Source organism: Anolis sagrei, chromosome 1, assembly GCF_037176765.1.
Source record: "Anolis sagrei isolate rAnoSag1 chromosome 1, rAnoSag1.mat, whole genome shotgun sequence".
Classification (NCBI taxonomy): Eukaryota; Metazoa; Chordata; class Lepidosauria; order Squamata; family Dactyloidae; genus Anolis; species Anolis sagrei.
In genome coordinates, this window is record NC_090021.1 from 94,515,626 (window position 1) to 94,531,499 (window position 15,874).

A 15,874-nucleotide genomic window follows, 5' to 3' on the forward strand; every position below is an offset into this window, starting at 1 on the left:
CCCACTCAGCCACAGAAGCCCACAAGTTACTCCTCTGGCCTCAGACGAAGGCAAAGGGGAACCCCTCCTGAACAAATATTGCCAAGAACCACCTGAAGTCTCAGTATATAACTTTTCAGACCTTTGCTACATGGTGATCTCTAAAGTCACCTAGTGTGATTCCCTGCCAGGAGTCCTTCCATATTTCAAGAGGACCCAGCTCCTTTTGGGGACTACTTTCAGGGACTGCCAAGAGTGCCAAAACTGTAGCTGAAAGAATAGGTGGAAAGTTGCTGTAAGTAACTTGGGACTAGAAGTTTTTCCTACTTCTGATATTTTGAAATACTTGAATATGCATCATGATATATTTTGGAGATGGGACCAAAGCTTAAATATGAAATTCTTTTATGTCTCATATACACCTTGTACCAGGCATGGGCAAACTTGGCCCCTCCAGGTGTTTTGGGCTCCAACTCCTACAATTCCTAACAGCCAGTAGGCTGTTAGGAATTGTGGGAGTTGAAGTCCAAAACATCTGGAGGGCCCAAGTTTGCCCATGCCTGCCTTATACACGTAGCTTGAAGATAGTACTATAAACAATATATTTAATAATCCTATGCATGAAAGATTGTATATATTGAGCCACCAGAAAGCAAAGTTGCCATTATTACAGCCATCCACATGGATAATTTTGGAGTACATTGAATTTGGGAATTCTGAATAATGGATAGTCAGCCTGTACTTCAGGTTGCTATCTGAAGCATCAGTGCAATCTGACAGGTCTATCTGGAAGTCACTGTTGGTCATCTGGCTGGAGTTGAATCCCAAGGAAGAGTGAGTAAGTGTGCAAAAGGAAGAGGGAGTTGCACCATTTAAGATAGAGGACTTCAGAATATTAAATCCATAGATTTAATGTACACATGACATTTATATCCTGGGTTTCCTTCTAGGAGTTTAAGGGATTGCATAAGGAGCTGTGGTGGCGCAATGGGTTAGGGTTAGGGTTAGACCCTTGTGTCTGCTGAACTTTGGGGTGAGCACCCATCTGTCAGTTCCAGCTTTCAATGTGAGGACATGAGACAAGCCTCTCACAGGACAATCCTTGCAGGGGGCCAATTCTCTCACATCAGAAGCACTTCAAGTCGCTTCTGACACAAAAAAGGGATTGCACAGTATACAGTTTACCTTTCCTTCTCATTGTATTTAATGGGTTGGGGTTAGACCCTTGTGTCTGCTGAACTGCTGGGGTGAGCCCCTGTATGTCAGCTCCAGCTTCCCATGCGAGGACATAAGAGAAGCCTCCCACAGGATGGTAAAACATCCTGGAGTCCCCTGGGAAACGTCCCTGCAGAAGGCCAATTCTCTCACTCCAGAAGCACTGCAAGGAGCTTCTGACATACACACACAAAAATTGCATTGTATACAGTTTACCTTTCCTTCTCATTGTATTTAATGGGTTAGGGTTAGACCCTTGTGTATGCTGAACTACTGGGGTGAGCTCCCCTCTGTCAGCTCCAGCTTCACATGCGATGACATGAGAAAAGCCTCCCATAGGATGGTAAAACATCCTGGAGTCCCCTGGGCAACCTTCAAGGGTAAAACCCTTGTGCGGGCAGGACTGCTGACCGAAAGGTCTGCAATTTGAATCTGGGAGCTGGGTGAGGTCCCGTCTGTCAGCCCCAGCTTCCCATGCAGGGACATGAGAGAAGTCTCTCATAGGGTGGTAAGACACCAGGGCGTCTCCTGGGCCACGGCTGACCACGGCCAATTTTCCTCACACAAGAAGCAAGTCGCTCCTAACACCTTTTCAGTCCATCAAATTGAAGGCCCTTCCACACAGCCCTATTAGCCAGAACTATGAAGGCAGAAAATCCCACAATATCTGCTTTGAACCTGGTTACCCGAGTCCACACTGACATATCCCAGTTCAAAGCAGAAAATGTAGAATTTTATTCAGCTGTGTGGAAGGGGCCTGGAACAGAATTAAACCTGGTCAATTGACTTTTTGGTGAGTCCAGGCATAGCTAACCCCATTGATTCAGTGGGTCTACTCTATGTAACACTACTTCTATTGCTACTTTGGATACTAAGGGTCCATTATGTTGGGGGGAGACATACTTTCATGGTCTACAACTCCTAGACCATGCAAAAAACTCCACACCAGGCAAAAATAGTTGTTTTCCCCCCCAACTGCTGACCAGTTTTGCCATTGAGTCAAGGGAGGCCACTGCCTCAAACAGCAAACCACAATAGTTAAGTTCTCACAAAAGGGCAACACCACTCCATCTGATCTAAGGGTGCGCCCGCTCTGTAGAATCAATGCTGTGGGATCCTGGGATTTGTAGTTTGGAGACTCTTTGGCGGAGAAGGCTAAAGTCCTTATAAAAACTACCGCTGGCACGATTCCATAGTAGAGTCATGTCAGTGAAGGTGGAGTCAAAGTGCATGAATTATATCTGTTTAATTTACATTATGTTTATTTAGTTTATCCTTGGTTAATTTCGGTTGTTTATAAATTGTATTGAGTTCATTTTGTCTCATGTTTCGTCTTGATTGTTGGGTTGCTGTGAGTTTTTCGGGATGTATGGCCATGTTCCAGAAGCATTATCTCCTGACCTGGCAGGCATCCTCTGAGGTTGTGAGGCCAGACTGCCCGGAAAACTCACAACCCCGTGATTCTTGATCGTTTTGTTTGTTTGTTTTTGGCAGCAACAACAACAACAACAACAACAACAACAACAACAACAACGTTGAGTCGCCGGCTAGGCTGAGAAACGGCGGTATACAAGTATAGCAAATAAATAAATAAATAAATAAACAACAACAACAATAATAATAATTCTGCGCCATCGGTGGGAAACCGCAGCAGCATTCATTAACCCCATATTGTTTACTATGATTTCTCTTTGCTTGGTTTGTATGTTTTGATTGTTGTAAAAACACCTAGAAAAGAAACGGATCTAACAACTCCCTAGGAGTTTGGTAACAAATCAACGCTTTATTTCCTTTTGTTAGGGACAGATAGATATCACCACCACCCTTTCCATCTGTCTGTCCATCTGGCTCCATGAGTCTCCCTGAAGACAAGTTTGGAATATCTGCCTACATCTCCTTCATTTCTAATATTTGGGTAAAGACAAAGGTTTCCCCTTGACATTAAGTCTAGTCGGGTCGACTCTGGGGGATGGTGCTCATCTCCATTTCTAAGCTGAAGAGCCCTCGTTGTCCCTAGACACCTCCTAGGTCATGTGGCCAGCATGGCTGCATGGAGCGCGGTTATCTTCCCGCAGAAGCAGTACCTATTGATCCACTCACATTTGTATGTTTCCGAATTAAGTTGGCAGAAACTGGGGCTAACAGCGGGAGCTCACCCCATTCCCCGGATTCGAACCACCAACCTTTCCGACAGCAAGTTCAGCAGCTCAGCGGTGTTTAACTGGCTGCGCCACCAGAGTTTGATATTTCTACATGGGCAAGCTTGGGCCCTCCCTTCAGGTGTTTTGGACTCCAACTCCCACCATTCCTAATAGCCTCAGGCCTCTTCCTTTTCCCCCTCAGCCGCTTAGGGGGCCCGAGGCTGTTAGGAATGGTGGGAGTTGGAGTCCAAAACACCTGGAGGGCCGAAGTTTGCCCAGACCTGGTTTTGGGACTAAAATGTCTTGTGAGGTCATGAACTTTAGCAAAAACCCTAAGGGTAAATGAGGCTATGCCTGAAGGTCAAGCCACCATCTGGTTCATGCCAAGCTAGCCCATGCAAAGTGTCATCATATCAGGTTGGTGAGTATCCATAAGTGATGCGACTGGCATGACTCTGAAGGCGCTGGGGGTGGTGACAGCCGACAGGAAGCTCTGGCGTGGGCTGGCCCATGAGGTCACGAAGAGTGGGAAGCGACTGAACGAATAAACAACAACAAAGTATCCATCGAAGGAAAGCACAGAAGCAGTCCTGAGTGAGATCCTCGCAAGGGAGAGTGAGCTTCAACAGGTCCTTACAAGCTATGAATGAACCCAAGCCTTGTGGGCAGAACTGGAGGAACATCTTCCAAAAGAGAGGAAGGAAGACGTCGGAATTGAGGGCTGAGGACGCTTTCCTTGTTTGGAAAGGAGTTCCTGGGGGATCCTGAGGGAGAAAAGGCGGCCTTGCCAAGGCGATGTGGGGGAGATTTGGGCTAGAAGTACGGAGAGGGGCAGAAAGATGGAGCCGAGTAATTGGAACTCCTTGGAGAGGAATTTAGGGATAAGGGAGCTTTGCCTTATTTGGAAAAGGAAGCTCTAGGGAAGCGTTTCTCAACCTGGGGGTCGGGACCCCGGCGGGGGGGGGTCGCGTGGGAGTCTCAGAGGGGTCACCAAAGACCATTAGAAAACAGTTTTTCCTGTTGGTCATGGGGGTTCTGTGTGGGAAGTTTGGCCCAATTCAATCGGTAGGGTTCAGAATGCTTTTTGATTGTAGGGGAAACTATAAATCCCAGCAACTACAACTCTCAAATGTTAATGTCTGTTTTCCCCAAACTCCACCAGTGTTCACATTTGGGCGTATTGAGTATTCGTGCTAAGTTTGGTCCAGATCCATCATTGGATCTGGACAGCGATCTCTGGATGTAGGTGAACTACAACTCCCAAACTCAAGGTCAATGCCCACCAAACCCTTCCAGTCTGTCCGCCAAGTTTGGTTCAATTCCATCGTTGGTGGAGTTCAGAATGCTCTTTGATTGTAGGTGAACTATAAATCCCAGCAACTACAACTCCCAAATGTCAAGGTCTATTTCCCCCAAACTCCACCACATTTGGGCATATTGAGTATTTGTGCCAAGTTTAGTCCAGATCCATCATTGTTTGAGTCCACAGCGATTTCTGGATGTAGGTGAACTACAACTCCAAAACTCAAGGTCAGTGCCCACCAAATCCTTCCAGTATTTTCTGTTGGTCATGGAAGTTCTGTGTGCCAAGTTTGGTTCAAATCCATCGTTGGTGAAGTTCAGAATGCTCTTTGATTGTAGGTGAACTATATATCCCAGCAACTACAACTCCCAAATGACAAAATCAATCCCCCCCCCAACCCCACCAGTATTCAAATGTGGGCGTATTAGGTATTTGTACCAAATCTGGTCCAGTGAACGAAAATACATCCTGCATATCAGATATTTACATGACGATTCATAACAGTAGCAAAATTACAGTTATGAAGTAGCAAAGAAAGTAATGTTATGGTTGGGGGTCACCACAACATGAGGAACTGTATGAAGGGGTCCGGCATTAGGAAGGTTGAGAACCACTGGGGATTCTAAGGAAGCCAAGCTTTGGGTGAGAAACTAATTTTATGGTTGGGGTCACCAGAACATGAGGAAGTAAGTGTATTAAGGGGTTGCAGCATTAGGAAGGTTGAGAACCCCTGCTCTAGGGGATCCGAAGGAAGCCAAGGCAGTGTGGGTCTCAATGGCTGAGGGAAATTTGGGGCAGAAAGACAGAGAGGGGCAGAAAAGATGGAGCCGAGTAATTGGAGCCCCTTGGAGACTTCTTCCAAAGGAGGGGAATATAGGGCTATGGGCGCTTCGCCTTGTTTGGAAAGGAGGCTCTGGGGGATCCTGAGGAAGCCAAGGCGGTGTGGGTCTCCCCGGCCCTTTGGGTGAGGGAGATTTGGGGCAGAGAGGGGCAGAAAGATGGAGCCGAGTAATTGGCGCTTCTTGCTTCCCCTCCTTGCTTGTTTCCAGGCCTGCCTGCCTTCCTTCGGGGCCTGCAAGACAATGCCTGGGGGCCTGACAATAGGGACATTAGATAAAAGTGTTAACTTCATGATTTTGCCCCCATTGAAAGCTCGTTTGACTGCTTCCAATCAGCACAAGCTGCCAGCCGGCCCGCGGCTTCTCCTCCAAATGCAACTCGACAGCTGCTGGGTGCAGGAATGGAGTGGAGGAATGGGGGGATTAGGGATGGGGAAAGGAGGGAGGGAGGGAGGGAGGGAAGGAGGGAAGGAGGGGGACCCCGGCAGAAAGGGAAGGAGAGCAGAGGCAAAGGCGGCAGCGACGACGACGAAGACAACAACAACAACGGGCCCGGCTCAGAGGCCAAAGCTTGGCCTCTCTCTCTCTCTCTCTCTCTCTGGATGGGTGGCGGGGAAGGTAGGAGTCGGGAAGGCGACCTCTCTCTCCCTCCGGGAAGTGGCGAGAGCCAAGCCGGGCTTCTGGAGCTGTGTAATTACACGCCCTCCTTGCCACCTGCCTATTGGGCCACCAGTGACCCGTCAAAAAGGGTAGCATGGGAATCCGGGCTGCACACAATGGCTGCCAGGCAGAGCACTCGACTTGCCCCCCACCCCCGTCTCCCCACCCCCATCGGCATCTTCCCAATACACTTCTCTCTCTCCCCCCCCCCCCCCATTCACACACACACACACAGAACTCGCTCCCCCTCTTCCAGACTTTTCTACCTTCGACGTGGGGCGAAAAGGCAAGGCAAATTGGGCACGAAACGAGGCCAGGCCCTCTTCTCATAATAGGGCAGGATGCAAGGGAAGGAGTCTCTCTTCTGCAAAACACCCTCCATCCCACCCTAACATTCACACCAACCCTCTGTTGCAAAGAGAGAGAACACTCGACTTTTGACTCTGATTTTAGATTTTTTTTCAAATTCTAAAAGCAGGACAGTAAATAAAGAACAACGCTCTGAAAACAAGGGAATTCCAGACAGGAAACAATCAGGACCAGCTCATCACCTCCCAACTAAATATTCCCCCAGGCAGGAAGCAGCCAGACTTTGAAGCTGAAAGGCTATTCAATGCTAATCAAGGTGTATTGTCGAAGGATTTCATGGCTGGAATCACTGGGTTGTTGCGAGTTTTCCGGGCTGTATGGCCACGTTCCAGAAGCATTCTCCCCTGACGTTTCTCCTGCATCCTCAGAGGTCGCACAACCTTAGAACCTCTGAGGATGCCTGCCATACTGATATGCCCTAGTTAAGAGTAATAATTGGATTTAAGGTAAAGGTTGTCCCCTGACATTAAGTCCAGTCGTGTCCGACTCTGGGATGTGGTGCTTATCTCCATTTCTAAGCCGAAGAGCCGGCGTTGTCCGTAGACACCTCCGAGGTCATGTGGCCAGCATGGAGCGCTGTTACCTTCCCGCCTAAAATTTATGATTTAAACTAATGAAGCAGGGAGAGCATATTGTGTAAAAAGCTTGAATAATCCCAAGTTCTTAAGTTTATTATTGATTTGAAATACAAATGTTTCGTGGCAGCACAGAGATGTGATCCAGTTTAACACTGATTCTGTCCTCAGGAAGGCCACAAAATACATGAGAATCAACTGATAGAATCTAAAAGAAGCCAGGCTTTGAAGCTGCAAGGCTATTCAATGTTAATCAAGCTGGCCAACTGCAACATCCACACTTGCCTCAAACAGACAAAGTTCTTTCTCCCACTCTGGACGTTCCACAGATATACAAACCCCATTTTCCTAGTTTCCAACAGACTTCACAACCTCTGAGGATGCCTGCCATAGATGTGGGCGAAACGACAGGCGAGGATGCTTCTGGAACATGGCCACACAGGCCGGAAAACTCAAGATGATTAATTACAACATTCTTACTTGCTTCCAGCAGACAAGAGTTTTTTCTCCCACCCTGGACCTTCCACAGACATATAAACCTCACTTACTTAGTTTCCAACAGACCTCACAACCTCTGAGCATACTTGCTATAGATATGGGCGAAATGTCAGGAGAGAATGCTTCAGGAACGTGGCCATACAGCCCGGAAAACTCACAGCAACCTAGTGATTCCGGCCATGAAAGCCTTCGACAACGCACTTGACGTGACGCTTCCCTTCACAAACAACTACCTTTTCGACCCTCGGAGTTTGACTCGCGTGGGCCTTACAGCCGAGTCTGAGGAAAGAGTTTCCGTCTCTGAACCCCTGTGGGGCCAGTTTGGGGGGCAATTTCGGTCCCAAATGGACTCCCCAAATGGCTGAGCTCCGCCTGAAGTTGGCCGAGGAAAGCGGGACTGTTCCAGCCAGGCGGTCTCCTTGAAATGAATATAAAAGAAATACATTTGTGGGAAATACACCACGGAGCATTGAAGGGGAAGTTTGCTCTCCAATAATGGTGCTGTGCTCCCCAAAACCGCCCGCGTTGCAAGCGAAAGAAAACACGCAGATTTATGCAGACTGTTTCGGTTTGCGTAGAAGAAGTCCGTGAGCATGAATTAATGCATACTTTCTCCTAAAATACATACAGGAACTACCCAAAAGGCAAACGCTTTGCACCACAAGCGTTTATGAAAGCCTAAAATAGACACTTTTCATTAATAACCGAAAGGGAGGACCCATGCAGCCAGAAATTAGATCATAAAATCTCGATCTCCCCCGAGTCCACGGAAAAACTTGTTTCGAAGCTGCCTCTCCTTTCCTTCACGGGATTCATAGCAGTCCGAATCTACTCTGAAGAAAATATCACCAATTGTGCCGACAGGACTGAGAATCCGGGGACAGCGTGGGTGAGCTCCCTCTGTCAGCTCCAGCTCCCATGCAGGGACATGAAAGAAGCCTCTCACAAAGAATGGTAAAACATCAAAACATCTGGGCGTCCCCTGGGCAACGTCCTTGCAGACGGCCAATTCTCTCACACCAGAAGCGACTTGCAGTTTCTCAAGTCGCTCCTGGCACGGAAACAAAACAAAACAAAAAACTCCACCAGAATATATACGTTTTATATATATATATATATATATATATATATATATATATATATAGGCGGGATTTATTATTATTATTATTATTATTATTATTATTATTATTGTGAATATACTGCAAGTCCTTCTGGTATGAGGGAATCCGGCTGTTTACAAGGACCTTGCTCCAGTTGCCCAAGGGACTCCCAGATGTGTTGCCATCCTGTGGGAGGCTTCTCTCATCTCCCCTCATGGTTCTGGCGGTAAATATTGTCCATAAACAGAAAATACACAGTTCTGGGCGGGTCACCTTTCAGGGACCTTTCACTTCTCTGGGACCCCATTATAATTGTGTATACACACACACACACACACCACTTTAATACACGTCTCTCTCACACACAAATATATATCTCTTAAATACACGTCTCATCGTATTGAGCTTCTTTCATTCTAAACGCCTTTCCAAATTCTCGGAATGATGGCTTTCCTGATCCTTTCCCCCTGTTCCCCTCCATCCATTTTGCTGCCGTGTTTCTCTCTCTGGCGAACTAGAAAGCCTGTTGAATGCACCTCTTGGTTTGACCCTTTCAGAAAAGGCACGATTGTATTCTCTTTAATTTCGGAATTTTTTCCCCCTAAATCATTTCCCCCCCGTGCATGCCACATCTTAACTCTCGGGAAAATATAAATAACTAAAAATAAATTCCTACACAAGTTTGAGCTTTTTCTTTTTTCTCTCCTCTTTCTTCAATAGAAGGACGTGAAGATTTTCCCCGGAAGATTACAGCGATTTAATTAGCGCGGCGAGACAATGTAATCATTAGTCTCAGTGATAACGGGTTTATGCGGTGCATCTACACCGTAGAATTAACGCAGTTTGACCCCGCTTTAACTGCTATAGTATCACAGGAGGTGTAATTCAGCAGAGATGGGTAAAGACATTGTTAAAGTAAATTGAATTTATAATGTAGATGCACTCCCCTGTTGACAACAACAACAACAACAACAACACAACCCCCGGTAAGGTGCCAATCTCGCTGTTTCAATCGCTCTACAGGAGGCTGGATCTACACTGCCATAGAACACGATGTAACATGATTTTTATTTCTGGGGTCCCTTCCACACAGCTCAATAAAATCCCACATTTCGAAGTTCGAAGCAGATATTGTGGGATTTTCTGCCTTGATATTCTGGGTTATATGGCTATGTGGAAGGACCCTGGGTTAAATGTCATAAAACTATAGGAAAAGTTTATTAAACTGCAAAAAAAAAAAAAAAAAAGGAAAATAAAAGAAAAAAGAAATAAAAAAACAAAAACCCAACAACTTTGTTTTCCGGTCACATCATACAGCACATTTTGCAATAGCTTTCCCAGGAGTGTCAACACAATTCAATATAGGGCCCTTCCACGCAGCCCTATATCCCAGAATATCAAGACAGAAAATCCCACAATATCTGTTTTGAACTGGGTTATCTGAGTCCACACTGCCACATATTCCAATTCAAAGCAAATAATGTGGGATTTTAGTCAGCTGTGTGGAAGGGGCCATAGTTTGTGGCAACCATAAAAAACGAAGTTTCTGGGTGGCTGTATGGCCATGTTCCAGAAGCATGATCTCTTGACATTTCGCCCACATCTATGGCAGGCATCTTCAGAGGTTGTGAGGTCGGTTGGAAACCAGGCAAATGGGATTTTTATATATGTGATATATAAACCCATAGATGTAGGCGAAAGGTCAGGAGAGAATGCTTCTGGAACACGGCCATACAGCCCGGGAAAATACACAGCAATCCAATACTTCCGGACACGAAAGCCTTCGACAACACACTGAAGTTTTTGGAGTATAACAACTACTTTCAAAGTAAGTACTGCACAATTAAACAGGACTAACACTTTCAAACCAGGAACAGAAACATTTTGAAGTTTGGTTCCATTGTTACATGCATTTCGAGCTGCATTACATGGCAGAGTAGACCCAGGTCTACACGATGGACTGGATTTAATCCACTGTGATTCCTGGGCAAAGCTTTCCAAACTCTCCGAGGGTCCTTCCACACAGCCTTATATCCCAGAATATCAAGGCAGAAAATCTCATATTTTCTGTTTTGGGCTGGGATATATGGCAATATGGACTCAGATAATCTGGTACAAAGCAGATACTGTGGGATTTTCTGCCTTGATATTCTGGGATATAGGGCTGTGTGGAAGGGCCTCAAGATAGAAGTGGGTGGAATTTAACTTTAACTAACCCTAACCAGGTTAGTTAAAGTTAAAGTCCACCCACTTCTAACCGGGTTAGTTTTTATGTTTCCCGGGGTCCTTCCACATAGCCATGAACCGCAGAATATTAAATCTGAAAATCCAACAATGCCTTCTTTGAACTGAGTCCACACTGTGATATATTCCGGTTCAAAGCGGATAGTGTGGGATTTTATTTAGCTGTGTGGAAGGCCCTATATCTCAGAATATCAAAGCAGAAAATCCCACAAAATCTGCTTTTGAACTGGGTTATGGTATCCTTGAAGTGACTGGCTTGACTCTGAAGAAGCTGGGGGTGGTGACGGCCAACAGGGAGCTCTGGCCTGGGCTGGTCCATGAGGTCACGAAGATTCGGAAACGACTGAACGAATAAACAACAATCTGAATCCGCACTCAGATAATATTGGATTTTCTGCCTTGATATCCTGAGACATAGGGCTGTGTGGAAGGGCCCCAAGGCAGAAAATCCCACATGATCTGAGTGTGGACCCAGTTAACCCAGTTCAAAGCAGGTATGGTGGGATATAGGGTTGTGTGGAAGGGCCCTGTGTCTCTTGTTGTTCCTTTCTTTTACTTATTTGCGGAAGGAAAATATTCGGTGGTGGGAAAAAAGTCTGAGGCTTCAGAGGGAACCCTCTCCCACCCCCACCTTGACTCGGGGTCCAGTTTGGAGGAGCCTTAACTGGGCGGGGAAGCTGGGAAGCGGCGCTGGGCCGGCCGGCCCGTCCCTCCTGCGCCCCACCGACGGGGCGTCCCGGGGCCTGGGCTTTGTGTGCGTGCGCGCCTCCGCCGGGTAATTGCTTAAAGATATATGGCAGCTTCGATTACTGTAATTACCATCAGGGGCTGTTGAAAGAAGTTAGGCGGCTTTGCGGGGACTCCTCGGCGGGGTCTGATTACCACCCAAGCAGAGAGATCACCGCTGACATCACTCCCGAGCAGCAGCCGGGCGGAAGGAAAGCAGGGGGAAAGGGAAACTTGGGCCCTCCTCGAGGTGTTTTGGACTCCAACTCCCACCATTCCTAACAGCCTCAGGCCCTTTCCTTTTCCCCCTCAGCCGCTTAAGCGGCTGAGGGGGAAAAGGAAGGGGCCTGAGGCTGTTAGGAATGGTGGGAGTTGGAGTCCAAAACACCTAGAGGGAAGGCCCAAGTGTAGACTCAGATAATCCAGTTTATTTTCTGCCTTGATATTCTGGGATATAGGGCTTTATGGAAGGGTCCTATGTTTCTCCCTCACTCGGGTCAAACGGACCCCCAAATTCTTGCTCCTGAAAAGGTTTGAGACCCTCTTCCATACCCTTATCCTCCCCAACGTGTTTACTTTCGCTTTGGGCCTTCTGTTGAACGTGTGGGTTGCCTTTTCTCCCTCCAACCTCACGCCAGAAAGACTGTTTACTCTCTAAAGTTTTGAGAGCTAGATGATACAACTGTGTAACTGAATAAAAGTTAACTCGGGGACCTTCCACGCAGCCATATAACCTCAATATCAAGGCAGGAAATCCCACAATATATGCTTTGAAGTGGAATAGATGGTACTGAGAACCTACGGACCTTCCACACAGCCATATAACCTCAATATCAAGGCAGAAAATCCCACAAAACTCTGTTTTGAACTGGAATATATGGCACTCTGGACTCAGGACCCTTCAGCACAGCCATCTAACCCAGAATATCAAGGCAGAAAATCCCACAAGTTCTGGTTTGAACTGGAATATATGGCACTGAGAACTCAGGGACCTTCCACACAGCCATATCAAAGCAGAAAATCCCACAAGTTCTGGTTTGAAGTGGAATATATGGCACTCTGGACTCAGGACCCTTCAGCACAGCCATCTAACCCAGAATATCAAGGCAGAAAATCCCACAAGTTCTGGTTTGAACTGGAATATATGGCACTGAGAACTCAGGGACCTTCCACACAGCCATATCAAAGCAGAAAATCCCACAAGTTCTGGTTTGAAGTGGAATATATGGCACTCTGGACTCAGGACCCTTCAGCACAGTCATCTAACCCAGAATATCAAGGCAGAAAATCCCACAATACTACTTTGAACCGGAATAGATAGCACTGAAAAATCAGGGCCCTTTCATACAGCCATATAACCCCAATATCAAGGCAGGAAATATCACAATACTGCTTTGAATTGGAGTATATGGCAGTGTGGACTCAGGATCCTTTAGCACAGCCATCTAACTCAGAATATCAAGGCAGAAAATCCCACAAATTCTGATTTGAACTGGAATAGATGGTACTGAGAAATCAGAGCCCTTCCACACAGTCATATAACCTCAATATCAAGGCAGAAAATCCCACAAAATCTGCTTTGAACTGGAACATATGGCAATGTGGACTCAGGGCCCTTTCATACAGCCCTAAAACGCAGAAGATCAAGGCAGGAAATCCCACAATATCTGTTTTTATCGGAGTCCACACTGCCATATAACCCAGTTCAAAGCAGATAATGTGTGATCTTATGGAGTTGTGTGGAAGGGCCCTGGGCCTGCACTCCCAGCAACACCAAGCACCCATCCTGGAAGGGGGAAAGCGAGGGGCCAAGGGCCGTTTTCCACCCGGGCACGTGTTCCCTTCTCTCCTTTCCTCCCTCTTCCCCTCAAAAGTCATTAAAAATGTAATTATGGGCCTGGGATCGCGCTCTGCAACGGCCTCCTCGGCCATCACTTGTCACCGACCAAATTGGATTGTGCACGTTACTGACCCCATCACGCACATTTCAACTCCCAAATTTCCTTTTCAGATTTTTTTTCAGCGTCTGAAGCCGACTCCGACCCGAGCAGTCAATCAGACTTAAAGAGGGGGGGGGGGGGGCAAAGAGAGAGAGAGATTGGGGTGAGGGGGGGGGGAGGAAAGAGGAGGAAATTCCCCAGTTATGAGGTGTATGCAATGCATGCACCCGGATTTAGGATTAAGCGAAATGTGACTTTTAAGTAAATTGTTCCTGCTTCCCTCTTTTGCAGGATTATTGGGTAAGGCTGGAAATGGTGTGCAAAGGATTCCCGTTCAATCCGCTTTCCCAACAGATTGCCCCCTTCTCCTCCCCACAGAACCCTCGCTAGGGCTCCCCACGAGAGGAAGTTTCAGACACCAGGCATGCATTAAATGCAGGAAAAGAAGAAAGAGGAGGAGGAGGAGAGGAAGCAGAAGAGGAAAGAGGAGGAGGAGGGGAGGAAGAAGACCAGAAGAAAAGGAAGAAGATGGAAAAGAAGTGGAAGAAGAGAAGAGGAAGAAGAGCCGGAAGAAGGAGGAGGGGAAGAAGTGGAAGAAGACCAGAAGAAAAGGAAGAAGGAAAAAGGGGGGAGAAAGAGGAAAAGAGGAAGAAGAAGCGGGAGGAGGAGGAAGAAAACCAGAAGAAATGGAAGGAAAAGTAGGAAGAGGAGAAGAGGAAGGAGGAGGAGAGGTTGAGGAGGAAGACCAGAAGGAAAGGAAGAAGGAAAAGAGGAGGAGGAAAAGGAGAAGAGGAAGAGGACCAGAAGAAAAAGAAGGAAAAGGAGAAGAGGAAGAAGGAGAGGAAGAAGACCAGAAGAAAAAGAAGGAAAAGGAGAAGAGGAAGAAGAGACGAGGAAGAAGGAGAGGAAGGAGGAGGAGAGGAAGAGGAAGAAGACCAGAAGAAAGAAAGAAGATAAAGAAGAGGCGGAAGAGGAGAAGAGGAACAAGAAGAGGAAGGAGGAGAAGGAGGAGGAAGAAGACATGAAGAAAAAGAAGAAAACTAAAAGAAGAAAGAGGAGGAGGAGAGGAAGAGGAAGAAGACCAGAAGAAAAGGAAGAAGGAAAAAATGGAGGAAGAGGAGGAGAGGAAGAGAAAGGAAGAGGAGGAAAACGTGGGATCCAGAGTTCAGCACACAACACAAGCAAAGGGCGCAGCCATTGCGTTTAACTGTAAAATGAATGCAGTTTGGCACCACTTTAGTTGCCCGGGCTCCATGGGCGTTGCAGCCCGACAAGGCCTTTCTTTCACCTTCTCCTGCCTCAACTTTCCAAACTACAACTCCCTTGCACTAAAGAGGCGGCAAACTGCTTCCAATTCCACCCCGACGAGGCCGAGGGTTCCTTTAGACTGAAATGCCCTTTGCCAGCAAGGGCTCCATGCCATGGCCTCCCGAGATTTGCAGTTTGCAAAGGCTCAGGCCTTTGCCAAACCTCACCTGGCGGGACCCCATGGCAGGGAGCCGCAGCCCTGGCGCTTCCTGGGCCCAAGTGGTGCCCAACTGTGCCCACCCTGCCGTGCAGCCTCCTCCTAATGGGTTACCCACTTGTTGATCCCGCCGGCTTGCTCATGTTGGCGTCCCCAGCAGAGAGAGACGCGGTCTCGCCGATGCTTCCCAAGCTTGGCGTTTCCTCCCGCGGCTTCTTCTTCTTTTTCAGGCGCCTCCTCAGAAACGGTCCAGCCGCCGGGAGGCGAAGAGGCGCATCCTCCTCTTGCTTTTCCTTTTCCTCTCCTCCCTTCCTCCTCCTCCTCCTCCCCTCACTTTTCGACCGAGGGAACTTTGGCTGTTGCCTTTCTTCTCGAGGGAGAAAACAGACCCGGCAGGGCGCGCGCCTCCAAAGGAACTTTTAGTTTTGCGCGCGCGCCGTTTCCTCCTCCTTCTTCTTCTGCAAGAGGGAGCAAAGCAAACCCCGAAACCCTCTCAAAGTTAGGCTTTTTTTTTCCGGCAAAGGGATGGTCTTCCCTTGGGAAAAGGGGATGCGGAGCAGCCTCCCAGAGGATAGATCTGAGAGAGAGAGAGAAGGGGCTCGGAGATTGAGAGAGAGAGAGAAAAAGAGAGACTGAGGCTGGGAAAGAAAACAAACCATTAAAAAGGGAGAGGAGAGAGAGAGAGAGAGAGAGAGAGGGCGCCCCTGCGAGGAGAGGAAAGGGAGGGGAAGGAGAGGGCGGGGGGGGGGGTCTCAGAGGAGGCAGTTCTCAGAAAGTGAATGACACAGACCGAGCAAAAATAAAAAAAATAAAACAACCC

General features: G+C 47.5%; 1 protein-coding gene across 1 annotated transcript in view; it reads right to left on the reverse strand.

The window, feature by feature from the left end:
- The window catches only part of NR2E1 (nuclear receptor subfamily 2 group E member 1), a 42,474-nt gene extending 26,833 nt beyond the window's left edge, over positions 1 to 15,641 (reverse strand). Inside the window, exon 1 of the mRNA XM_060753131.2 lies at positions 15,173 to 15,641. Within this exon, the coding sequence (XP_060609114.2) occupies positions 15,173 to 15,197 (25 nt within the window). The 5' untranslated portion in view covers positions 15,198 to 15,641. The remainder of the gene's footprint in view (positions 1 to 15,172) is intronic.
- Positions 15,642 to 15,874: the final 233 nt, after the last annotated feature.